At 45.5% G+C, this 25,100-nt stretch overlaps 1 protein-coding gene across 4 annotated transcripts; it reads right to left on the reverse strand.

Annotated features, from left to right (window-relative positions):
• Positions 1 to 65: 65 nt before the first annotated feature.
• TEX9 (testis expressed 9) lies at positions 66 to 23,583 on the reverse strand. Of its 4 annotated transcripts, none has more exons than XM_035130597.3 (12): positions 23,525 to 23,583; positions 23,300 to 23,388; positions 20,866 to 20,929; positions 18,709 to 18,785; positions 12,285 to 12,324; positions 10,815 to 10,900; positions 10,120 to 10,283; positions 9,235 to 9,317; positions 7,499 to 7,672; positions 6,567 to 6,701; positions 1,866 to 2,000; positions 66 to 489 (listed from the first exon to the last, which is right to left on the reverse strand). In XM_035130597.3, the coding sequence occupies exons 1-12, from the start codon at positions 23,558 to 23,560 to the stop codon at positions 412 to 414; spliced, it is 1,161 nt and encodes a 386-aa protein (XP_034986488.3). In that variant the 5' UTR covers positions 23,561 to 23,583; the 3' UTR covers positions 66 to 411. The 4 variants fall into 4 exon arrangements, with proteins under 4 accessions (XP_034986488.3, XP_060138346.2, XP_088513324.1 ...); XM_060282363.2 differs by having other exon boundaries at positions 12,237 to 12,324; XM_088657198.1 differs by having other exon boundaries at positions 22,995 to 23,388.
• Between the last annotated feature and the right edge of the window lie 1,517 nt (positions 23,584 to 25,100).

The following is a 25,100-nucleotide window of genomic DNA, read 5'->3' on the forward strand; positions in this document are numbered from 1 at the left end:
GAATTGTGACATGAGAGTAAACTTGCTCAAAAGTAACTCTTGTTATTTAATGATGGACAGGAAACTTGGAAAATAACAACTTTATTGTGATAAACAAAATGGCTTTACTAAGCTACTGATGAAGTAATTCATAAACTTAAGGGAGTCTTTAGTGTCAGTGGAATATGTGAAGCTCCCCAAGCTAGCCTTGGTAACCTGGAAGACAACAGCAGTCGTCAGTACAATTACATATGGAGAAAGATGAACGAAATGGCAGCTGGCAATAACAGTGGGGAGGAGAGACCAAACAGGAGCTGATACTACACTAAAATTAACACATTCCAGTGTTTGAGAAAACTTCAATGGATTTGCTTTTGAGCCACCATAGTGCTGAATGTTAATTGTGTTTCCGTCCATGTATAGTGTTGAACATTAAGAATTTCCCCATTCCAGGGCTTTCATAAACTCTTCTTCAGTGAAAGAAAGCATCTTTGCAGATTCAATGTGCATCTACGGAAAGGGGAAAAAACAATTCATTAATAGTTACATGAAACTTTTATGTAAAATTTAACTCTGACAAAATTTATCTTATTCCCTATTTTAATATTTGTAAAGTCAAAGTGCAGGTGAGAAGGAAACTGAAGCAAGCACTTATCCTTCTGTTTTACATAACAGAAGAAACTCTTACATGAGTTTCTTCCAAGCATGGTGTGGGGAGCCCATTTATGCTGAATTTATATTATATAAATTATAAAACTGGCCACCTGCACCTTTACATCCATCTACTACTTACTATGACAGATACTGGTCACCTCGGCATCAAATGATTGCTCTGTCTGTTCTCCAAAGAGATCAGCGTAGTAATCCACCCAGCGTTGTGCTGCTATGGTGGCGTCTAGTGTTGATCTTGATTCTTTCATGCCCCGAGACACCAAAAACCAAAACTACTCCTCTTTGCTCAGCCACTGCCAACCCTAGGTCTTGCCATTTGCTTCTCACAAATCTTGCCTTTTCGTTCTTAAGAATTTTCTTATATGCTGCTCTGCTCCTTCCCATGTATTCCTTGTTGATTTGGGAAGGTTTTTTCCGATAGATTCTAATAGCAGATCTCTCTTTGCGTCCAAATGTGCTCCATGGTTAACTGCTGCCCTTGCTAATACTACGACTGCCCCCCCCCCTGTCTAGTAAGACACAATGAAAAAGAAATTGTATTTGTTCAAACAGAGCCATTCTTAACTCTCTCAATGTAGTAGACCAGGGATGTCCAACACATCGATCGCAATCTATTGGTCGATCCCGGTGAGGCTTTGGTAGATCGCGGTCCATCACCAGTCCCTTCCCGGCCCCTGCCCCTCTCCCTGCACTGGCCTCTATTGTTGCAGAAGGGAAGCCTGAGTTTTGAAACGATTGGAAGGTTAGTGGCTGCCTCTGTTCCTTCCCCCAATAGTGTGCTTTTCCCCTCCCTAAAAAAAAGCTCAACAATTTTGAGCTGAACCCCCCCCAAAATGGGGGTAGATCACCGCCAGATTTTAAATTTGAAAGTAGATCGCAGTGTCTCTGGAGTTGGCCCAGTTTCTAATACTGATACCTGGGAAGGGAAGAGATGGGTGTCCTCCTTGCCTTTTTCTGGACTGGTTCAATGCAAGTCTCATGTCCTAGTCCCAAAGCAGCCCATAATTCTAGTTTATGTTGACTCAATTGTGTAATCCAAAGTTGTACCACATCATAGTTCTGAAAATGATCTTATCCTCCTTGGAATTTGTAGCCCCCATTTCATATTTTGCCATTGCCTCCGCTATCTCCCCACCCAATCAAATAAATTCAAAAAAGTGCCACGGCCCTAACTTTAATTCAGTGAAAATTGCCAACAGCACAGGATAACTTGCCTTTTGTCTCTTCAATATATCAATTAACTTTAATTGTTTCTTGAATCCTGTCATCAGCTCTCTCTTTTGTTTCTCCAGCCTCTTGTTCTCAATTTTCAGTTCTTCAAGCTTTTTATGTTCCTGGTTGACTAAATCCTAGTGGGAGAGGAAGGATATAGTGTGTTATGCCTTTATAAGCAGCTATGAGCAGAATCCTTTGGGATGTTCTTGTAGAATCCAGAGCATGTTATTGCGAAAGGGAAGGTTCAGTCATAGGACCAGTGCTTTATTTCTAGTAAAAAAGGTGCCACGGTGCACCATGCCCCCCACCCCCTCCTATCCCACCACCGTTTGCCTGCTTGCACCCCATGCCACTGCTGCCCACCCACCCACCCACCTGCTTCCTCCCAACCCCACTCACACCTTTAAGGGTCATGCCAAAGCGCCTCCAGGAGGCTGAGCCTGTCACTGCGGGAAGTGGCAGGCAAAGGTGTAGTGCAGGATGAGGCATAGGTGGCACTGGTGTACCGCCTCAAGAAAGGCACTGCACGTGATTCAGGTGGTGAACCTCTTTCCAAAGCAAAGGAGGCCAGTTAGTCACAGTGAGGTGTGTATTCCAGGCACACCATAACAACATCCAGGCATCTATAATGTGAAAGTTTTTAATAAATATTTAAAACTGAAACCTGCAAAATGGCGCCTGTTTGCTGGCTCATGAAACGTAGCAGAGTTTCTCCTTTCTGTGCAGCTTTTAAACATAGAGGTTTGCAGCCCTTCTGTGTAAAGCTCTCAGCAATAAAACGCTGGCACAGTTTCTTCCAAACTTAACATTTATTCATAAAATAATAATGGCTTGAAAATGAAAGCAGAAGAAGCTCACACACAAAGAAAGATTCCCATAAGTGAACAGCCCCACCCAGTGGCCAGAGTGTCATAGCAGAGCCATTAACTCCTTAAGCTCTGAAATTCTTCACACCCCCTCTCGCTCTGGATCACTGGGTTGGCAGTAAGTTACACAACTCACCCCAAACCCAAACCATCACAGAATTCCCCATGCTTCTGGAAACTCAATGGTTTGGTAAATCCATCAGCTAGATTCTCCTGACTGGGACGATACTTCAATTTTACTAATCCTGTCTGGACACTCTGACAAACATTCTGGAAACGAATGTCTAAATATTTGGCTCTACACTTGAACTGTCTGGACTCTGCCAACTTTAGACATGGTTGATTGTCTTCCCAAACCATGATGGGCAAGCAACAATCCCCACAGATCTCCTGTACCAAACATTTATAGAATTTGAGCTCTCTACAGACTTCAGACAAAGCTCCAAATTCAGCTTCAGTAGAGGAAAGAGCAATAAGATTCTGCTTACAGGATTTCCACCCAACCAGTGACCCTCCAAATTTTACTACCATTCCAGACACAGATTTCCTGTCCCGCAGATTAGCTCAACCACTGTCAGACCAACACGTTAGTTGTGCTTCACCTTTGGCTGACAATTTGAGACATACATCTTTGGTAGCCTGCAAGCACCTGAGTACTCTTTTGATTCCATTCCAGGCAACCTTACTAGGCTTTGAAGCCTCTGCTAAGCAAATTGGTAACATAAGCTATGTCAGGCCTGCTCCACTGGGAAAGATATAACAGACTTCCCAGAGCTGACTGAACTGAAATACCTCAGTGTGTCGCTTCCGGTCCGTCGCGCTGAGGAAGGAGGACGCAGGGACTTCGCGTTCCGAAGTCCCTGACCTCTCGGAGGGGGGGGGGAAGTCCGCAGAGCGAGCGGACTCCCCACAAAAGCACCGGGAAGAGCGTCCCGGTGACTCAAGACCCAGCAGCTGCTCCGTTCCGCGAATCCTCCGCTGCCCGAGAGCTCAGTAGAGCGATCGAGAGCCAGCGGAGTGGAGTCGCGGGAGCCATTTTGGGATCCATTTTACCTCCGAGAGGCGAAGCTCCGAGTCTTCACCCAGCAAGCGGCGGATTCTTCCAAAAAAAAAAAAGAGACCTATATAAAGTAAATGAATCTACATTTGGACTTTAAAAAAAAAATCTCGAAAATAGGAGAGATTTTTTTTAAAAAAAACGGAAGTCGATCTCTTCCTATTGGCTAAATTGGGAGGCGTATTAAATATCCTCAAGCCGAAAAAGGAAAAAAGTTTTTGGATTGTGAACCCGAGAGAAAGAAAGACTTTTTCAACCCTTCTCAGCTCCCGAGTCTGGCACCCCTTGAGGTTTAGCATCAATAAGGGGAAAGTATTTTGACAGCTGTCAAAAGCTGTCAAAAGCTGCCAAGTTGCTAAAAGACTAAGGAATTTTATTGCGTTGCTGTGGAAGTAAAAATTTGGAACTGGGACTGGATTTTTGATGGAGTTAAAGACAAAAGAGAAGATCAGCCAAGATGGAGCCGACCGTGTAAAAGCAAGGAATTTTCCAGCACCCTTTGCCCTCTATCTTCTGCCTGTCTGCGGTTAGGAGAACTATGAAAACAAAGTATTCTCAAGCCTTCCAGCTGGCTGTGCTGAACTATCTACAAATATGGGAGGACATTTACAAGGAACGACAACATCCTAATGGATCACTATTAGAAAATGAGGTTCAAGATCAGGATTTGGACAATTTTGACTCTGATAATTTTGACTCTGAGACTGAGTATGAGGAGCAACAATTTGATGTTAAAGGAGAAGGTGATCTGGACCATAAAAACATTTTGTGGATGAGGTAAAACAAGGATTCGAAAAAGAAGAACAGAGTGACAAGGAGAAGCAAATTGAAATGAAGATTAATGGAAAGAAGGAACCTGGAGGGACTGAAATGGGGAGTTATGTCATTGAGGGAGAGGAAAGGCAGGGGGAGGGGGGAATAGGGGTCTGGAGTTGCATGGGGGAAAGAACTGGGGTGGGGTGAGAATTTTAGTTTAAAGGCTTTTTGGTTTTTGAATGACGGTTTCTGACATCTTGGCGTGTTTAAGGAATGCTGATCCAATTGGGGGAAAAGATATTGGGAGGGGGGAAGGAGAGTGTTGTAAAAATTGACCTTTCTGGAGGGAGTTAGAAGAAGGGCCGAGGAAAGAATTTCTGGATTAATATGAATAAGTTTGTGTTTAGATAGGTGTTTGAGTAGAGAGCTGCCTGTCTCTCTCTCTTTACTTGGTGGCACCCAGTGGCAGGGGGTGCCCTGGGGGGAGGGGAGGGGGTAGAGGGAAACCCAGACACAAAAAATGGAACCTTTGAAGTGCTGGGCCCCGCGAGCCTCTCTTGTGGCAGAAGAGGGCTCGTGGGAGGCCGGCACGAAGAAGGAGGAGGATTAAGTTAATACTGTAAGAATAAGATTTTGAATTAGAGTAGAAAACCCGCCACAATTAATTTGAGAAGTTAGGAAAACCAGGAGGAAGAGATTTGAGGAAGTCACAATTACAATGTTAAGAAATTAAGATTTGGGAATTTATAATTCTTTTTTTTCTTTTTCTTTTTTCTTCTTTTCTTTTTCCTTTTTCTTTTTTATTGTCTTTTTGTTGTTGTTTTTTGTTAAATTGGATTGTTATGCTGAAGAATCAGCTGGGGGGAAACCAAGCCTCAGAGAACCTCCATCCCTGTCCTCTCAGTGGCAGGGAGGGGATGAGGGGGGAGGAAGGAGGGGGGAGGTCAAACCCAGCCAAAAATGGACCCCTTTGGTTCCCAACGCTCATGGGTACTACTGGTGGCAGAAGTGGTCTTGTGGGTGGAGGGAAACTGAAGGGACAGAGTTTACATTGTATGTTATGTTTGTCTTTTTTCGTATAAAAACCAATAAAATTATTTTTTTTTAAAAAAAATGAAATACCTCAGTGTTTTCAAACATAGTCATCTCTCTAAACTGACTGTCTTTAATAAAATTTGTTTCCATGGGAGTTCTGACACCCGTGCATTCAGCCATCTTGAATTTTTCTAGTAACTTTTCAACTTTGTTTTTCTGACTGAGTAGGAAACTTCCATCCTCAGTTCTATCAACTTGAACTCCTAGGTAAACTTTCACCGGCCCTAGATTCTTGAGTTTAAACTGTTTGCCAAGTTCCTGTGCAAATTCCTGCACCTGTTTCTGACTTTTACTAGCATACACAATGTCATCAACAAAAATTAGAACTAGCTGTTGTTTCTCATCTGAACCTTTGAGATACAAACAACTGTCAGCTTGACTCTTTATGAAACCCGTTTTCCAACGCTTCGTTTAGACACAAATTCCAATTCCTGGCTGATTGTTTTAAACCATAGATTGACTTGTGTAGCTTCCACACCTGACCTTTTTCCTTACCCTCAAACCCTGGTGGAGGTAACATGTACAACTCCTCCTCTAAGTCTGAGTTCAGGTAAGCTACGTCTATGTCAAAATTGTGTGCCTCAAAAAAAATTTGAGCCGCATGCGCTAAGAGCATGCGAAGAGTCTCACTCCGAGAGGTAGGAGCAAACACCTCAGTATAATGCAGTCCTTTCCTCTGCGTGAAACCTCTGGCTACAAGTCTAGCCTTGTATTGATTTTTTAAAAAAAGTATGGCAGCCTTGTTCACTTGGTAACTTTCAGTTTAACCTACCTGACAGGGTTGTTGTGAAAATAAAATGGGACAATCTGCTCTAAGATCTAGACAGCTAAGGAAGTTACAGGGGGCTATTGCAGGGTAAACTTAAACTTGGACATCGTCTAGATCTGCTTGTTTTTCCTGTTTTCTAAGCTAAAACAAAGCCTACCTTGTTACTTTGCTTCAGTTTATTCAGTTCCATTTTATATTTCTCTGCTTCTTCAAGAGCTCTGTTGAAGCGAACCTCCATTGTACTCTGGCTGGCTGAAGCATGCTTTTGGGCTCGCTTCACATTCTCCAGTTCCTTTTACAGTGTCAAAACAGAAAACAGGATGAAGATTTACAGCAACATGCACTTAAGGTTCTGGAGGTGGCAGGTGCTGGATTTTCATGTGCCTGTTTAGCTCAGAGGGCAGCAGCACTGGAGACTAGAGGAAGGACTTGCCAGGGGACAGGACTCAGCAGACTAGGCAGATGCTTTCCAAGAAGTCCATTGCAGCAAATTCCTGCAACCAGGGAGGAGCAGCTCTCTTTGGAGGTGCTCCTGCCAAGCCACCACCTTGTTGACTTTCAGAAGACAGGGGGAGGAGGCCTCTCTGTTCTGCCAAGATCAATGCTGTTGCTTTCTTATTGTGGCATCCTTTCCATGCTGATGCTGGCTTTGTGTGCATTATATCATTCTACAGCTATCTTTAGGTGTTTTTTCATAATTTAACATACTTTCAGCACAGCACTGTGGGAAATATATAAGTGACCGTTGTCCGCCCTGGCTGCTAGAAGCAGGAGAGTGAAAAGGGCGCTGAAGTACAGCGCTGTTCTTCTCCCTACATGGAGAAAACGCCCCTATAGAGAGAAAATAAAACAGAAACAATTTCCCTAATAATATATCCAAATTTAATTTATCTGATCACAGGAGCCAAGCCAATGCAAGAAAAAACACCCTTTGCCCTGGTCTCTGGATTGCATTGGCTCCTGCCTTGGGAGCAATGAAATGTCTGCTTTCTCTCTCCCTGTACTTTTCTGCAAGATGGGAATTAAACTGAGGGTGGCAGTCCAGTGACATATTGCCATGTAATGAGGCTGAAATGGGGATCTTGTTACCTTTTCTAGTGCAGAGGACTTCTGCTGCAGTCCTTCACTTTTTCTGTTTGCTTCTTCTGACAGCATTTTATACTTTTCTATTTGAGATTGCTGTACACTGGCTGTTCGCTGCAGCCTCCCACGCTCTTCTTCAGCCTCTTTTAGGGAGCTGCTTAAATTCTGGTTCTCTTCATCCTGAAGACCAAGAATTAACTTACTGAACTGAGTTTAAATATGCAATTTGCTCTCACAAGTAGTGATGGCTAGGGCTGGGTGATATCCGGATTTCAACACCATGGTATGTCATCAGCTAAACATCACAATGTATTGATACACCATGATGTCTGAAATAAGGATGGAGTTATGTAGAGGCATTGGGCTGGCTTCACGGTTTTCCCCACATTGTGATTTTTCCATAGCACACACACATCACGATTCGTGATAATTGCCAGGTCAAAAATTATGAAACCGCTATCATAATATGGATTTCAAACTGGTTTTTGACGATATATTGTCCAGCCCAAGTGATGGCCACCAACTTGGAGAGCTTTAAAAGAGGATTAGACAAATTAATGGAAGATAAAGTTATTGTTACTAGCCATGGTGACCATGGTCTGCCTCCAACATTGGGAGGTCTGACGCCTCAAATGCCAGTTGCTGCTGGGCTTCCCTTCGAAGCATCTGGTTGGCCACTGTGAGAAGAGGATGCTGAACTAGATGGGCCATGGGCCTGATCAGCAGCCTTTTCTTCTGCTCTTATAGAGGAAGTTAAGGGGCCACTCAATAACTGCATTTTCTTGGAAGTTTAATTTGAGGAAGGCAGATTGAAAAAGCTGCATCCTTTCATTTAGCATGCACACCTCAATAAGATGCTCAGAAAATGTGACTGAACTTACCAGAAAGAATAAATTGGGATTCCTTTGCCTCTACAAATGGAATTATGTGCAAAGTAGCACTTGCAAACCTTTGAACACACCAAGGAGGCTTTGGAAGGCACAGATGAGGAAGAGACGTGTGGTGGTGATGATAGGTGACTCCCTACTGAGGGGGACAGAGGCAGTAGTGTGTGGAGGAAACAGGATGTCATGGGAGGTGTGTTGTCTTCCAGGTGCAAAGATTAACAATGTGGCAGAGAAGCTGCCAAATCTGATAAAGCACACTGACCACTACCCCTTCGTTCTGATTCATAGTTGAGATTTATGCCTTTCAGGGGTTTGGACTGGATGACCCTTGGGGTCCTTTTAAACTCTAAAATTCTGCAAGTCCAGCAGGTGCTGGAAGCTTCTGGGCAGCAGCATGGCCAGGGAGCTCTGGGCAAAAAGAAGCACCTACCACCGATTTCAGCACCACCAGCAAGGTCTCAGTTCTTCTACCTCTTAGGTTCATTTCCCACCCAGCTCTTCCGAAGAGTGCTTTGGAGAAAAGTATTTGTTTGATGACTCCATCAGGAGGATTGTTTGTTGTGTAGCATTTCTGCTTGCGGGTGAAGAGTACAGGTCTTGCTGCCTGCAGAAGGTTACTGGCTGAGGGAGTGGGAGTGTGGACCAGAGCCCTGGCTTGGCTATAGGAACAGGCTTGGCCATGTACAAGCATATACTTCAGATCCCTGGCTGGTGAGTATGTGAAAAGACCTTTAATCTCGCACTGAGTAACATTTAGGTGCTAGCAACAATTGTGAGCCAACAATATAGCCCCTCATACAAGGATGTTGCTGCGACATATTATGATGTAGGAACAGAAAGTCTACCTGTTCTTACCTTCTTACTGCATTCTAGTCCCATGGCATCCAGCTCCTCCTGCATAACACGAAGCTTTGCCTTTAGGAACCGGATTTGGGCCTCTGCAGATTTGCAATAATTACATTTAATGTTCTGTACTGTTGTGCCATTTTAGACCTGACAGAAAAGAGCCTCAAAACATCTGAATAGCTTTTAACCACACGGTTATGCTAATGTATCTGAAGAAGTGTGCATGCACACGAAAGCTCATACCAATGACAAACTCAGTTGGTCTCTAAGGTGCTACTGGAAGGAATTTTTTTATTTTGTTTCAACTACGTCAGACCAACACGGCTACCTACCTGTAACTAGAACTTATGCTAATGGTACAATGATATAAAAGTTCTGAAGACTGACAATTCTAGAACATCCTTCATAGCTCCAAAGACATTCCATGAAACAAGCCGTTCAATTCCCTGGACTGGGGGTCCCTAGTGTCTGAAGGGAGTGCACAGAATTAAAAAGTGCAATGTTACTAGCCTTCCCCTGGGACGACCTTAGGAAGGATTCCTTGCAGGGAGGGACACCTAAAACAATTTCCCACCCCAGGTGACTTGCCAAGTGTGGTGATCTGCTGTTGCCAAGCAGGCAGAAAGGAGATGCAGCTATGGCAGCAATGAGGATAGCACAGGTGGGCAATAAACTCTGAGACACTGAAAGACACCTCCGTTTCCTCATGTGACTGATACTTTCTCCCTCATTCTAGGAACTAGATGAAACACTGCCAATTCAAAAAGTAGGCATGTGTTAGAAAGCCTGTCTATGTGAGGCCTTAAAATTTAAAGATCATATAAACAGGTCAGTTGGAAGAGAAATCCAACTCCCTTTTAGCAGTAAGGAAAGGACAGTAAAAACCAGACCCACCTGCTCCAATTTCACTTCCTGCACTGGGGATAAGATCGTCCTCTAGATCAGGATAGTTTCCTTCTTCAAGTTGCCCTTCAATTTTCCCAATTGTCTTAGCAAGAGAGAAGTCTGGGACTGCAACATCTGCGGCACTTGGAATGTCACGTGGTCTTAGTTTTGTGCTGGAGACAAGGCCAAAACACAGCATTTCTAAGCATTTTAAGAGCAAACAACAGAAAAAGGGACTAGAATGTAAGCAGCAATTGGCAAAAACAAATAAGCTGATAAGGGGTTATTTCACCTTTCTAGAAAACAAATAAACTGATAAAGGGCTATTTCACCTTTCTAGAAAAGGAGGAATTTCTCCAGACCCGGTCCTGAAATGTCAACAGGACCAATAATCCCAGTGAAATAGAACATCACTAATGTGACATGGGATTGTTAGCTGTTGCGGTGAGGCCAGTTTTTTAAGCTGCCCTTCTTCAGAAAGCAGAATGCTGTTAGAGGCTTTCTGTAGTTTGTTGATTGTTTTAAACAGTTCATCTTGCTATTAGCCTCCGTCATTGCTACACAGGCAAAAACAGGTTTAGCCTCTTTACTTTTAATTACGATCACATAGTTACTATTACCAGGCATAGTTAGAAGATAATACCAGTTGCTGCTCGAAAAATGCCTAAGATAAGCTGGGTGCTATTCAGCAGCTGCTGCTGTACCTTGACAGAGTTCCTTTCCCCGTCTTTCCAGATTGTGGCCTAGTCCGAAATGTAGACGCAGAGCTAGGTTTCTTCTTGTTTGGTTGCTAAGGAAAATTCACAAAACAAAAACTCGTAGCTACCTAAAGCATATTATGGTCTTAGACATAAGGACACAATAAGAGCTCTGCTGGCTCAGGCCAGTGGCCCACCTAGTCCAGCATCCAGCGGCCAACCAGGTGGGCTTGAGGGAGGCCCCTGAGCAGGATCTGAGCACAACAGCAGGCACTCTCCTAGCTTGAGATTGCCATCAACTTATATTGAGAAGTATTCTGCCTCCAACAGTGGCATTTTTCTTCTCCAAGGAGTCACAGGTTTTGTACAACAGTTTATTCTAACTACATGTGAAGCAGAGTCAAATCCCCAATCCCCAGCCTTGCACAAAGTTCACTAGTTGCACTAGTCAACATCTCTCAGCTCAGCTTCTCTCCCTAGGTTGCTGTGACACTCGTGCTATGGCACTCAGATTAATTTTAAGTGGTTAAATACTGCACTGATTACTGTGTGTCCCCTATTGATCATTGTATCCCCATCCTGTTTGCAAGCTTTATCTTGTTTGTCCATATTAAAGGACCTGGAAAGGAGGGCACAACCGTTCCTCTTTTGTATAAGAGCAGCTGTGCAGAGCTGGGCCCTGGCAGACTGGAGACAAAAGACAGAACTAATAATCATCCACCGCTAGAGGGCCACAAGGAACATGGGAAATTTAGACTATCTTTTTTTAATGCACCTCTTGCTTCTGGATCACACACAAACACAAACAAACAAAAAACAAACACCCTGTGGCCACAGACCTCTGGCCTATCCAGAAGCTCTTTCATTTCCTCCCACGGGCTCACACATCAACTCTCCACTACTCCTTTTGGGCAAGGATGCACCTGATCCTTACAAGCCCATGCAAGCTGACTCGGCAATGTAAGGCTACAAGCCCTACGCAAACGCACCTTGGCGCAAGCATCACTGGATTCCGTGGGAATTACGCTCACTGTGGTACCATTAAGGTAAGTGGTATAATAAACAATTTTTGTATCCGCAAAACATATCTTCAGATCAGGTTATAGATCAATGCGCTAAATTTAAGTAACAATGTTTTGTGAATGTATGTGCTCTGACTGAAGAGGTTCATATATAAGTGTCCATTCCCGAAGTTTTTTTTTAAAAGAGTATAAAATATGAAGGCCTTGAACAATTTCCTTACACAGAAGATCTGCCTTGGGTGTAGATAAATAAGAGCCAATATGAACAGTTGTCATCCAGTCAACTGTCCTGTTTCAGTCTAACCGTGATCCAAAGAGAGGCAGGTGCTGTTCCACCTTATTCTCTGACTCACTGAATGGATTCTCTGTGCCTCCACTGCTATTGAAGACACACAGCAAATGTTACCTTCTCCTCCTGCTTTGAGAGGATCACCTCCGCCCCCAATTTCAGTACCTTATTAAGTGCAGTTGGCAATTCAGGAGACCACTGATCTCTGGAGAGAAAAAGGAAATTGCAGCAATTAGCTTATTTTGAAGAACAAAATAAATTATGTATTTTTAACGTTTTTGAACCAAAATTGTAGAAGGGAAGATCAATGATGCAAAACACATCACTCACTTTTCAAAATGTTTTGGCTTCATAGAAACAGCTTCAGTAAAGAACTCCTTCCTGTGAGGTGGGTGGCATGAGCAGCACTGGCAGAGGACTGTGGTCTGTCCCACTGGAGATACCCAGAGATTCTGAAGCTGGCACCATATGGCCACATCCTCATGGACATGGGAAGAATCAAAGCATCCAAGAGGGAAAAGCCTGGGGGGGAAAGCCTTCCTGTAGGATATCCAAGCCCTCTCTGTATTGGCTGCTAAGAAAGAAGGGTAATGAAGGGGGAAGCTGTGGCATTTGCCTGCTGCTCAATCTTGCACTTGATAAAACCGAAGGCAATGCTCACCAAACCAGGGCACAGGGGTGACATTTTTAGACTGATTTGCGTCCTGCCTCAATTTAGTAATGTGAAGGCCTGGAGAGAATGTCAGGGGTGGTGAGACTAGGGAAACTGTCCCCCACCATCCTGGGCCTTCCCATCTTCCCCTGCAACCCCAAGCCAATCTTCTTCAAGTCCCAGGCACAGAGATCCCCAGGAGTCCACTGTGTAGCTGACTCCTCTTGATTTCTGAAAGCTGTGCTGCTCGGTCCTTCAGCAATCCTACACTTTTGAAATTAGTTGGAAGAATACTTGAAACTATAGGACTGTAAAGACACAGGCTACTTCCAGACTTTGTTCAGCCAGTGCTGTGTGTCTGCCACCCAGCCATGAAGGAAGACTGTGAAATGCAGCCTGGATATGGACATAATGCCCAGTTAACAAAATGAAGGTGGCCCTTGGAAATATCCTTGGATGGTTCTGGGTCCAAAGGAAAGGGCAATACTGTACAAAACTCTGGCAACTCTCTTGTGTGGTCTAGTTTTTTTATGAAGCAAGGGAGCAGCAAGCACCATGGTTAAGGGTCAAGATTTTTCTTCCAGGCAGTAAGTTCATATAAAAACAACCCAGAGAAAATCCACAGCAAAGTCTACTGGGCAACCAGCTTAGACTGTTAAAAGTGTATCCCCTTCTCTGGCCATAATGGAACAGCGATCTCTCCGTAACTTTGAATTTGACTGATCCAAGAGATCAGATGCAGCCATCTGGCTTGGGGTGAAGGGAAAGGAGAGCTGAGCTCAAATCTTCAGAAAGTAGCCAAATGCCCTGGCGATTATTATAAAATCCCGATATGCCCAGATCCTAGCATGGGCACATGCAAATTTACTTAGAGGTAAATTTTAAAGATTCTGGGTGTGTTGGCATAAGTCACCCCCCACCCCAGCACAGGAAGCTAAGTCCCAAAGCACTCCAAGCATTGAGGACAGACAGGGTGCTGCACAGCCAGTGGCCATGCAGCCAGCCCTAATATGGCTATGAAAGGTTGGCACATTCCACACAGAAGCTCAAAACTAGAAGCCGCAAACCAGTAGCACCCTGCTTGTCCCCAGACATGGCTAGCCTAGCCAGTTGATCATGCTGGCACTGAAGTGGGAGGAGCAGCACACGGCTGTGAGCCCCTCCCTGAACTGACAGTTCTCGGCCCTTTGATAGAAGCCCCAACTACCTTTTGCAGGAAGCTTCTGGCTCAGTTTCCTGGAATTGGCCAGAAGGGGAAGAATAATGATAATGCATCTTAAAGGGAACAGTTTCCAGATTTAGGGGCAAGATGTATAAAACGAAGTCCCCCTACATAAAATGTCCCGTGAACTAAAGGCCATTCAAGCACATTCAAGTAGGGAAGAGTGGCAGCACTTTGGAAGAAGAGGGAGGAAGAAGCAAGCAAGCAAGCAAGCAGGGGAGGTGGGGAAAGGGGGGAGAGGAAGGAAACCAGCCCTCCCCCACCCCCGAAAAAGAAAAAGATTGTACTTCCAGAATATAGTGACTCTTGTTGGTCACAGGCAAGGATCACTGCCTGCCTTCAGAAAAGCTGATTTGGCAGAAACAGAAAAGCCCAACACACCTATACAGAGGCAAGAAGAAAAGAAAACTAAACATTAGATTATAATCTTGGCAGGGAAGGAGAGAGTGTCAGGAGTGGGCAGCCCTTGGGTTTGCAGCTTCCCTAGGTGGTGCCAAGCACTCATGCAAGCAGAAGTTCACAAACTTGTATGAACTGGAGTATTTACAATGGGAAACATAATAATAGCTGTGGGGTGTGTAAGCTAGAAACACACTGTGTAACTGCTGCACTGTTTGAAAGGTATGTATGTGACTGTGGAACAAAAGTGGTGTAATCTGATTTGCCAGCTGACGAAGGGCCAGTTTAGCTGCAGTACTTTCTTCCTAGAGAGTACTGATGCCCAACAAGCTGCCCTGCAAGTCTTGCTTGTGGGTGGGGGTCTCTCATGCCATCCACAGACTGAGTGCCTTCCCATTGGTTTCTTAATATCCCTGGAAAGGGCTTGACAGCACAATACACACTGGTCTGCAGCTCACCTAAATACAACTGGGGGCAGAATTATGAGAAAGAGTGCAAATTCACCTAAAATGATAAAGAAAGAAGTCTTGATGTGAAGAACAAGGGGTGCCACAATGGCCAGAAAAGGGCAGGATAGAAAACATGAGGAGGGAGGACTTCAAAGTGGTTTGAACTGGCTTGGTAGCCAGCCAGCCCTCCATGGCCAGTCACGCAGATGATCAGGAACACTGGGCACTGTGCTGCCTCTGCCACTTCATAGTGAGGCCAAATGGGCAGCGCTGCCCCAGACAGAGCACATCAGCTGGGGTGCCCATGTAAACAAGGAGCCCTGGGGCATGGCTGACCTCCGCATCATAGCCTCTCCCTGGAACCAGCCTTGGGCTGCTCCCAGATCCCACTCACATCAAGGGTAACTCCCAGGAGCTGCTTCATTCCTCCAACATGGTGCAGCTCCCATCTGTGCTGATCACTGCCACCAACTGACCATGAAGCCCAGACCCAGAGGCAGGGAAGGGGAGCCAGCACTGCTGCTGCTGCTGCTGCTGCTGCTGCTCCCCGCATGCTCTCACCACAGGGACTCTCAGGACACAGCCAGCACCCAGAGCGAGGTGGAAGGGAGGGAGGAAGCAGCCTGCTTGCGTGGCTGGAGAAGTGTTGGCAGGAAAGCGGCAGGTAGGTGAGCGAATAGATGCAGGCATGGCTGTCACCCCCAAGCCCCACTCCAGTATCTTAGGGGGCAGCTGGGCTGCAGTGAAGAAGGGAGGGAGTGGGCCTCGGGTGGCCTTGCGGGGCTCCGTGAGGAGAGCTGAGGACTGGTGAGGCTGTGTGTGAAACCCTGGCGAAACCTGCTGGCATTCATGGTATGGCCTGGCCTAAATTTGTGAAATCATTCCTGTGATGGTTTCAAAACCGATTTTGGGCAATGAATGAATACATTGCCCAGCCCTAACGATAACCTTGCTTCTAACTGATTAAATTTAAATGAATTTGTATACTACTAAAAACTAAGTACAAGCACACACTTGCATTTGATCATGTATACGTGTGGCCCTGGAAAATAAGTAAATTATTTAATTCATATCAGGCAATGGAGGGAAAAAGCTGGAGAATCCTTTTGGCTTGAAAGGAGATCCTTCCCGGAGCCCCAGCAGGACTTCAGTGAGGGTGGAAGAGATCGGAGGTGCAGTGGGGCTTTGTTTAGTGCTACAGCGCACCTCAGCTGCAGTTTTCCACACGTCCTCCACCCTCCAGCTGGCCCCAAAACTTCAATTCCAGTTGTGGATATTTTGGATGCAGTATTTTTTTATCTGGATTGGAGCAGCAGAGAGGGCATTTAAAGGGTGCTCGCTCCCCACTTATAGAATTTTCATTTGTGCATGCGGGATGCTGGAACGCAACTCCTGCATAAATGGGGAGTTGCTTGTGTAGATACCTCTTTAAAGTATTGAAGGAAGTGTGGCACTTGTTCGGAAGAGGTGTCCCACCTCCCTTAGACACAAAGGGGGTCATTCCCCACCAAATCACCTGATTTTAATACTCAGCCGTGCTCTCACGACTCAGATTTTCTTCAAAAAAAAAAAAAGAAGTTCAAAATAATATTTTAAGATTTATTGGTCCAAAAATGGGCGCAGGAGAATTTTTTGAAAATTTCGATTTTTGCGCAATTTAGGCTAATGCAATTTCTGCGTCGGTGTAGAAAAAAACCTCTGTTTCACTTACTTTTCAACCAGACTTATTTTGGTATCAAAATAAAGCTAATTGTGGTCTCTTTCAAAATAAGGTATAAAAATGGGTTTAAGTGCAGCAGAAAAGGGTCACCAACCATTCAAAGTTAATTTTAGTCATTTTATTCCCAGTAGGTTCGAGAAGCCATAGTGTGCAAACCACAACTAGCACGCGTATTATACTAGAGTGGGCTAACCATGTACTTGTTATGTTTTAAAAATAAGGAGGGTGTTTTTTGCGGTTATAAAATAAATTGATTTTGAAGTAATTTTTTTACAAAAACAATTGTTACTTTTTTGGACAGTGTTAAGGTCTCTTTGAGCCTGAAATAACTCACACATTCGTGAGAATAGTTAAAATTGTACCCTCTTATGTTACAATGTCATCCGATATATTTTAAAAATTAGGTTTTATTGATTATTTAATAAAAACATACATATGTGATATACACATGCATCAAACAGAGGCCTTATTTCTCCAGGACAATTTATTCATATGCAAATTCATGCAATTTCACTGATTTAGCCAGCAGCAATAATCAAGAGACAGTCCTAACCCTCTAATATGCCAGAGATCAACCATCTTCAAAATCTAAATGACATGCCCTTCAATCTCAACCTCACCATTTAAACTTTATCCTCTGCTGCTTCATCAGCAACAAAGCTAGTTTATAATTCTACCTCCCACATTTTGCAGCCGTACAGAACTGACAAAGATGCACCATAGGAAGGAGAGAGCAATACTCAGCATTTCCTCCACTTGATTGTTTCTCAAGAGTTGCCACTGTTTGGCTTGTCCCAGATAAGACTGAGGCATTGTTTGTTGGCAGTTCCCTAGAGCGGATGGATGGGAGGTTGCCTGCTCTTGATGGGGTTACACTCCCTCTGAAGGAGCAAGTACATCACTTGGGGGTACTCGATTCACTGCAGTTGCTTGAGGCTCAGGTGGCCTTGGTGGCACAGAGTGGCTTCTATCAGCTTGGGCTGGTGGCTCAGCTGCACCCTTATCTGACTAGGAATACCCCACGTTCTGTTGTTTATGCTCTGATAACCTCTAGATTAGATTACTACCATGTGTTATATTTAGGACTGCTTCTGAAGATGGTTCAGAAACTTCAGCTGTTGCAGAATTCTGTGGCCAGGTTGCTCACTGGGACGATATTTGAGCATATTACACCCCGCAATCATCACCTGAGGCCCCACAAAAGGTCCAGAGAGTGGCAACAAGAGAACAGGCCTTTTCTGCAGTGACTTCCAGCTTGTGGAACGCTCTCCCCTGGGAGGCTCACCTGACAACTTCATTACATATCTTTATGTGCCAAGCAAAAACATTTATAAGTAGGCCTTTGGCTGATTAATCTATGGCCTTTTAAGTGTGTTTGTGGAAGGGGGGTTTATTGGTTTTGGGGAATTTTTGTTGTGTATTATTTGCTCTCCCTTTGTATTTTTATGTTGTGAACTGCCCTGTGATCTTTGGATGAAGGGCGGTATAGAAATCTAACTTAAATAATAAAGAAAAAATAAGTATAGTAACAGCCTTTGATGAGAGACGTGCAATGTGAGCTTATACAGGTCAGTCCCAGGGGGTTTATGGCTTGCTGTCATGTAACTGTACAGAGGTTGGCAGCCTTAGTGGGGAACTATGCAGCACAAAAGCCTGGGGTCAACAGGTGCCTCAATGTTTCCAGGAAGAAGAGACATATGATTGTTTTGCAACATGGGAATGCAAGACTTGAGAGGCCCTTACAAGACCTGCATCACTTGCACAAGGCCTTACAAAAGGTCTTATGAAATTGGAGGTGGGTTGTAGGTGGAAGAGAACAGGTCAAGGAGGAGGTCCCAGCAGCACAGCTGTGGAGTGCTATCCCTTGTACTGTCTGCTTTGGCAGACCAGGGCACTCGAAGGACTCAGAAAGAACTATTTCCCAGGTAAGCACAACCACCCAAGAGCCTTTTAATGGGAGAAGCAGCTGGACCCTGAACCTGGGACCCCATGCATGCCAAGTGTGGACTTTCCCACTAAACTATGGCCACCATTACATTATCTCACAGCCCTGAATTTTGCAAATAAAAAAACTATTCTCTCTCTTTCTCTCAAACCTCTCTCTGGCACTGAAGGCCTTCAGCAGATAAGTTTTAGGAAGAGCTTACCTCTGGTGTTTGGTCTCCTTGTCAAACAATTCAACCTGTGTAGAGATTGGCCTGGACAACATTTCTTGTTGATCTCTCTTCAATAAGGAAAGATTTTGTATTATAGTCAAATACTGTATATACTGCATCTAATTAACAGCCATCATAAACACTTAATTATGCTGGTTGTGATGATTAAGAGATGTGCAGAAATGAGCAATAACTACCTCACCACCATACTGTGTCACAGACTACTTTTTAAAATTCCCCAGAGTTCCCAAAGCTTTGTTTTCCATTACTGAGATAATTCTATGTCACAACTTTAGTGAGAAGAATTTAGAATAAGAAGATAACTTTAATTACCAGTTAGCCCAACCCACTCTACTTTATAGATGCTAAAAAGATTGCCAGGATTGCCGATTGGAAAGTCTGTGGTTTGAATCCCCTTGACGGGGTGAGCGCCTGTTGTTTGGTCCCAGCTCCTGCCAACCTAGCAGTTTGAAAGCACATCAAGTGCAAATAGATAAATAGGGACCGCTCCAGCGGGAAGGTAAACGGCGTTTCTGTGTGCTGCTCTGGTTTGTCAGAAGAGCGACTTAGTCATGCTGGCCATATGGCCCGGAAGCTGTCTGCGGACAAATGCCGGCTCCCTCGGTCAGTAAAGTGAGATGAGTGCCGCAACCCCAGAGTCATCCACAACTGGACCTAATGATCAGGGGTACCTTTACCTTTAAAGCTAATTTTTTCTTTCCATACAAGGGCAGGTGAAATCAGTCCTTCTCAAAGTGAATGTTTTTGCCATTCAGGGGAGTAAACCCTGTCCAGCCACAATGCAGGGACAAAGTCAGGTCACTGCAGCCCAAACTGGCAGGGTTGGGGGAGGGGAAGGCATTAGTATGCCTAGTGCTATATAAAACCAGTGTGAGCAACAAGTGGGCTAATGGTATCTCCCTAAGCCTCACCTACTGTCTTGTAAAAGAAGCAGAAGCAAGAAGCAAGAAGCCAGCACCCACCAATCCATACAGAGGAGGAAGGTGGCTAGAGAAGTCCTAATCTCTATAGACTGAGTCAACAAAAGAGAGAATCCCCACATGCAAAGACCACCCCATTGTTGTGGCTAAGTACTTGCAATCAGGCCACTTTTAGAGATAGGCAATGTGAAGTACAGTACATGTTTTTTAAATATTCAAACCATGTATGTCATAGTCTGAAACAAACTTTAGTGTACTGTGTACAAAAAGAATGTTACTGTAATGATGCTCACATGTGCCATCTTTGCTTTGTCTTGACTGAAGCTAGGAAATAAAACATGGAGTGACTGGACACACAGACTGGTTGTCCATTGTTTGTTTTTCTAAATGATCCATGAGCAGTAAATCAAGAACAAACCTTGGTTTCGGCTTCTATTTTTGTCTAGGAAGAAACAAACCACGAGTGCTCGTTCACATGCAATGCAAAGCCAGACACTCCATGGTTTGCTTCCTAGTTGAAGTAAGGGAAGGCGTTAAAGATCTCCATCTTGTCAGCATTCAGTCACAGCTTTCATCCAGTCCACGTGTTTAGGACATGTGTGGCTTCTGTTGATTCAGATGCCACAAATAGAGCTGGGTATTGTCAGCATCTCGGGATGCAGGTGGCGCTGTGGTCTAAACCACGGAGCCTAGGGCTTGCCGATCAGAAGGTCGGTCGTTCAAATCCCCACGACGGGGTGAGCTCCCGTTGCTCGGTCCCAGCTCCTGCCAACCTAGCAGTTTGAAAGCACGTAGTGCAAGTAGATAAATAGATACTGCTCCGGCGGGAAGGTAAACAGCGTTTCCGTGTGCTGCTCTGGTTCGCCAGAAGCGGCTTAGTTATACTGGTCACATGACCCGGAAGCTGTACGCCGGCTCCCTCGGCTAATAAAGCGAGATGAGCGCCGCAACCCCAGAGTTGTCCGCGACTGGACCTAATGGTTAGGCTTCCCTTTACCTTTACCTTTTTAGCACTGAGGACAAAACCCCCTGCAGGTGGAACTAAAAGGGGCCCAAAGCGCAATCACTGAGTACTAATTGCTAGAACCAACCCCATAAGTAGGAATCAAACTGCCATAAAATGGTACTCCCAACTCATGGAGATAGTCTAAGAAAATACCGTGGTCAACAGTATTGTAGCTACGCAGGTCTGACCCTGGGTACTCACCATGACTTCTTCAGCCTGACGCACCAATTCTGCTGTCTTGGCCTCCAATTCTGCATTTACACGCCTAAAACAGTAATTGAAAACTGTGTTTAACTCGCGTATCTTTTAGAAAGCAAGACCACTAAAATGGTGCTGCAAGGAGTCTGCCTTCCCGGGACAGACTCCCAAGAAAAACTTGCCGGCTGATGGCTGCAGTGCACAAAGGAAGCACACACTTTGCTAGGAACACGGAATCATAGAACTGTAGAGATGGAAGGTACCCCTAGGGTCTTCTAGTCCAACCCCCTGCAGTGCAGGAATGTCAGCTAAAGCACCCATGAGAGATAGCCATCCAACCACTGCTAATGTAGTCTGGTACCATTAGTTTTAAAATCTGTGTTTGAACTTTGGGCTTGTGCTGAGTTTTCTTTTTGCATCTGTTTCTTCTGATTTTTTGGTTTTGTGTTTCTATACTTGTGTACTGAAAGCCACTCAGAGAAGTGTGGGTAGGTAGCATGCAAACATCATTAATAAACAGGCAAAGTAATTTTAAAAAGGCATTTAAGGGCAACTCTGTCAAGGTCTCTGGAGGTGAATGCTCTGCTGAAGTCATCCACCGAGTATGCCTGGGCACCCTCCATATATGTTGGAAGTACCGTAGTGTATAAGATTAAAATGTAAAGGACCCATGGCTGGTTAAGTCCAGTCAAAGGTGACTATGGGATGCAATGCTCATCTCGGTTTACAGGCCAAGGGAGCTGGTGTTTGTCTACAGACAGCATTCTGGGTCATGTGGCCAGCATGACTAAATTGCTTCTGGTGCCACAGGACACCGTGCCGAGTGCCAGGGCACATGAAAATGCTGTTTACCTTCCCACCACCGTGGTACCTGTTTACCTACTTGCACTAGTGTGCTTTTGAACTGCTAGGTTGGCAGAAGCTGGGAAAGAGCAATGGGGAGCTCACCCCGTCGCACAGATTCGAACCGCTGAGCTTCTGATCAGCAAGCCCAAGAGGCTCAGTGGTTTAGACCACAGTGCCACCCACTACGTATTAGACTACAATATGGCTATGGGGAGTTGCAGCTCAAAGCATCTGGAGCCAATGGATTCAAGTTACAAGAAAGCAGATTATAACTTAACATCAGTACAGTCAAACCTTGGTTGTCGAACGTAATCCGTTCTGGAAGCCCATTCGGCTTCAAAATGTTCGACAACCGAGGCGCAGCTTCCGATTGGTTGCAAGAGCTTCCTGCACTCAAGTGGTAGCTGCGTCGGATGTTCAGCTTCCAAAAGACGTTCAAAAACCAGAGCATTTACTTCTGGGTTTTTGGCGTTCGGAAGCTGAAATATTTGAAAACAGAGCCATTCGGGAACTGAGGTTTGACTGTACTCTGACAGGAAGAGCTCTTTAACAGTGGAACAGACTCCCATAAGAGGTGGTGGACTTTCCTTCCTTGGAGGTTTTGAAACAGAGGTTAGATGACCACTTGTATGATCTAGTTGAGATTCCTGTATTGCAGAGGGTTGGGCTAGATGATCCTCAGGGATCCCATCCAACTCTACAGTTCTATGATGTCAGCAAGCTAGAAAAGGCTGCTGGAGCACACTATGAACCAGCCACTGTGGTGCAGAGATGAGTGGATGCCAATAGTATCTTAGTCTAGAGCAGACAGGATGGCATGTGTGGGACGAAGATTCAAGGACCATCAAAGAAACATTTGAACTGTAATTGATATCGGCCTGAAACCAGACCCCATAGTCGCCTTTGACTGAACTTAACCGTCCAGGGGTCCTTTACCTTTATTTACCTTATTGGGAAATATTGGGAAATTAATAAAAACATTTTTGACAAACATTTCAGTGTAGTATAGCATTGTAGCAAAATAATTTGTTTGTTTGCAGAATATGGATAGATATCTTTTCAAAACCAAGCACTGCTGGGAGCTGTTTCTTTCGGTTTTCCAATGCATTTCTTAACAATTAAAAATTCGGTGTGACCTGAGTAAATTATCATGCCCCAAGAAAAAAAAGTTTGAGAACCACTGGTGTAGAGGAAGGCAAGGGTGCTTCTGTGAATGCCTAATCGCCTCTCTCATATCGCAACTGGGATTAGGGACTCAAGCCTGAGCCCCAGAAAGCGGCACTTACCTGGGAGTAAGGGAGCAAGGGAGGAAATGCTCTGTCGCCATCAAAACCCGTCTCTTGGACCAGACACCCCCTCCCCAATAAAAAGACCCATCGCAGTGTCTTGTGGCCAGAGCGGGAGTGGGGGGCATCCTTGGCCAGCCTCCATACGCCCCCCGCCCACTCGCTGGAGTCTCACGGAAAAAAAGACACGCGTCTTGAATCAAGGGGACGCCCTTAAGGACTTAACGGGGGGCGCCCTTCTTGCGGTCTTGGCGGGGGGGCGAGCATCAGCAGGGACCCCCCTCAGGGAGAGAGATGCCCCTTACTTGTACTCCTCTTCCTTGGCCAGGAAGCTGGCGGCGCTGCAGCTCCTCGCCTTCTGCTCCGCACCCGCGGAGGACCGGCGGAGGGGCACCTGCCGAGGGCGAAGCAGAGAGGAAAGTCAGGCGGGGGGAAAACCTCCCACCGCCCCGCGCGACGCCCGGGCCGGGCCGCGTCCCCATCCCATCCCGCCTGGCGGGTCCAGACAGGCCGGCGCTTCCTTCACCCACCCGGGCCGAAGAGGAAGAGGCGCCTCCCGCCGCCATTTTGCGCCGCAGCCGGGGAAGAGGAGGAGGAGGAGGCTCCGGCGGCGCTTCGCCCTCGCTAGGCAACGGCGCGCGTGAGGGCGGCCCTCCGTCCTCCTCCTCCGGCCCCGCGCAGAATCCCGCCCCGCGCCAACCTCCTCGTCCTCTCCCTCCTCTCCCAGGTGTTTGGGTCGGCGGGGGTGTGTTTGTTCATTGCGTTTACTGCATAGCTCCCCTTTTCTGTGGGGGTGCACTGGATTCCTCATTTGGTGAACACCAGCTTCAGTGACCCCTTTGGGGCAGGGACCTTGGCTTGTGTTCCCCCCCCCCAGTCAGAGCCGAAGCTATGGGGGGGGAGGCTAGCCAGGGTTTTTGCTACAGGTGAAGCCTCCAGAGGGGTGCCATTGAGGCTCCTAGCCTGTGTGTGTGTGTGTGTGTGTACGCAAATGCACAACGTAGTGTGCGCACGCTCAGAGGATGACCTCCAAACCATCCTAAATATCTTTGCAGAAGCTTACGAAAAGCTTGGCCTATCACTCAACATCCAAAAAACCAAAGTGCTGCAACAACAAGTACAAAATAACCCCTCTGCAGCGCCACAAATCAACTCAGTGGTGTAACATTGGAAAATGTTGATCACTTCTACCTACCTAGGCAGTTACCTTTCCACAAGGGCCAACATTGATGCCAATCCAGCATCGCCTGAGCTCTGCAAGTGCAGCTTTCTCCCGATTGAAGTGCAGAGTGTTTGAGGACCGGGACATTCGCAGGGAAACCAAAATGCTTGTTTACAAAGCTATTGTACTACCAACCTCACTATATGTTTGTGAAACATGGACTACTTATAAACGCCATTTCCAACTCCTCGAAAGATTCCATCAACGGTGTCTCCGAAAATTTTTACACATCACTTGGGAAGACAGGCGAACTAATATCAGTGTACTGGAAGAAGCAAAGATCTCCAGTGTTGAAGCAATGATTATTCAACATCTACTTCGTTGGACTGGTCATGTGCGGATGCCTGATGATCATCTTCCAAAGCAACTACTCTATTCCGAACTTAAAAATGGAAAGTATAATGCTGGTGGTCAACAAAAGAGGTTTAAAGACTGTCTCAAGGCAAATCTTTAAAAATGTACAGTAGTATAAACACTGACAACTGGGAAACACTGGCCTGCGAGCGCTCCAGTTGGAGAACAGTCTTTACCAAAGGTGTCATGGGCTTTGAAGAAACTCGATCTCAGGACGCAAGGGATAAACGTGCCAAGAGGAAGGCACGCTTGGCAAATCCACACCGTGATCAACTCCCGCCTGGAAACCAATGTCCCCACTGTGGAAGGACGTGTGGATCCAGAATTAGCCTCTACAGTCACTTACGGACCCATTGTTAAAACTGTGTTTATGGAAGACAATCTTACTCAGCTACGAGTGATCACCAAAGAAGAAGACGACGCAAATGCGCATGGGGGTTACAAACTGGGTCTTTGACCCAGGTGAAATAAAGCATGGGTGCCCTGGTAAAGGTAAAAGAGCAGGAGCTGACTGTGACAGCCCCCAAGGA

This window comes from Zootoca vivipara, chromosome 13, assembly GCF_965207765.1.
Source record: "Zootoca vivipara chromosome 13, rZooViv2.hap1.1, whole genome shotgun sequence".
Classification (NCBI taxonomy): domain Eukaryota; kingdom Metazoa; phylum Chordata; class Lepidosauria; order Squamata; family Lacertidae; genus Zootoca; species Zootoca vivipara.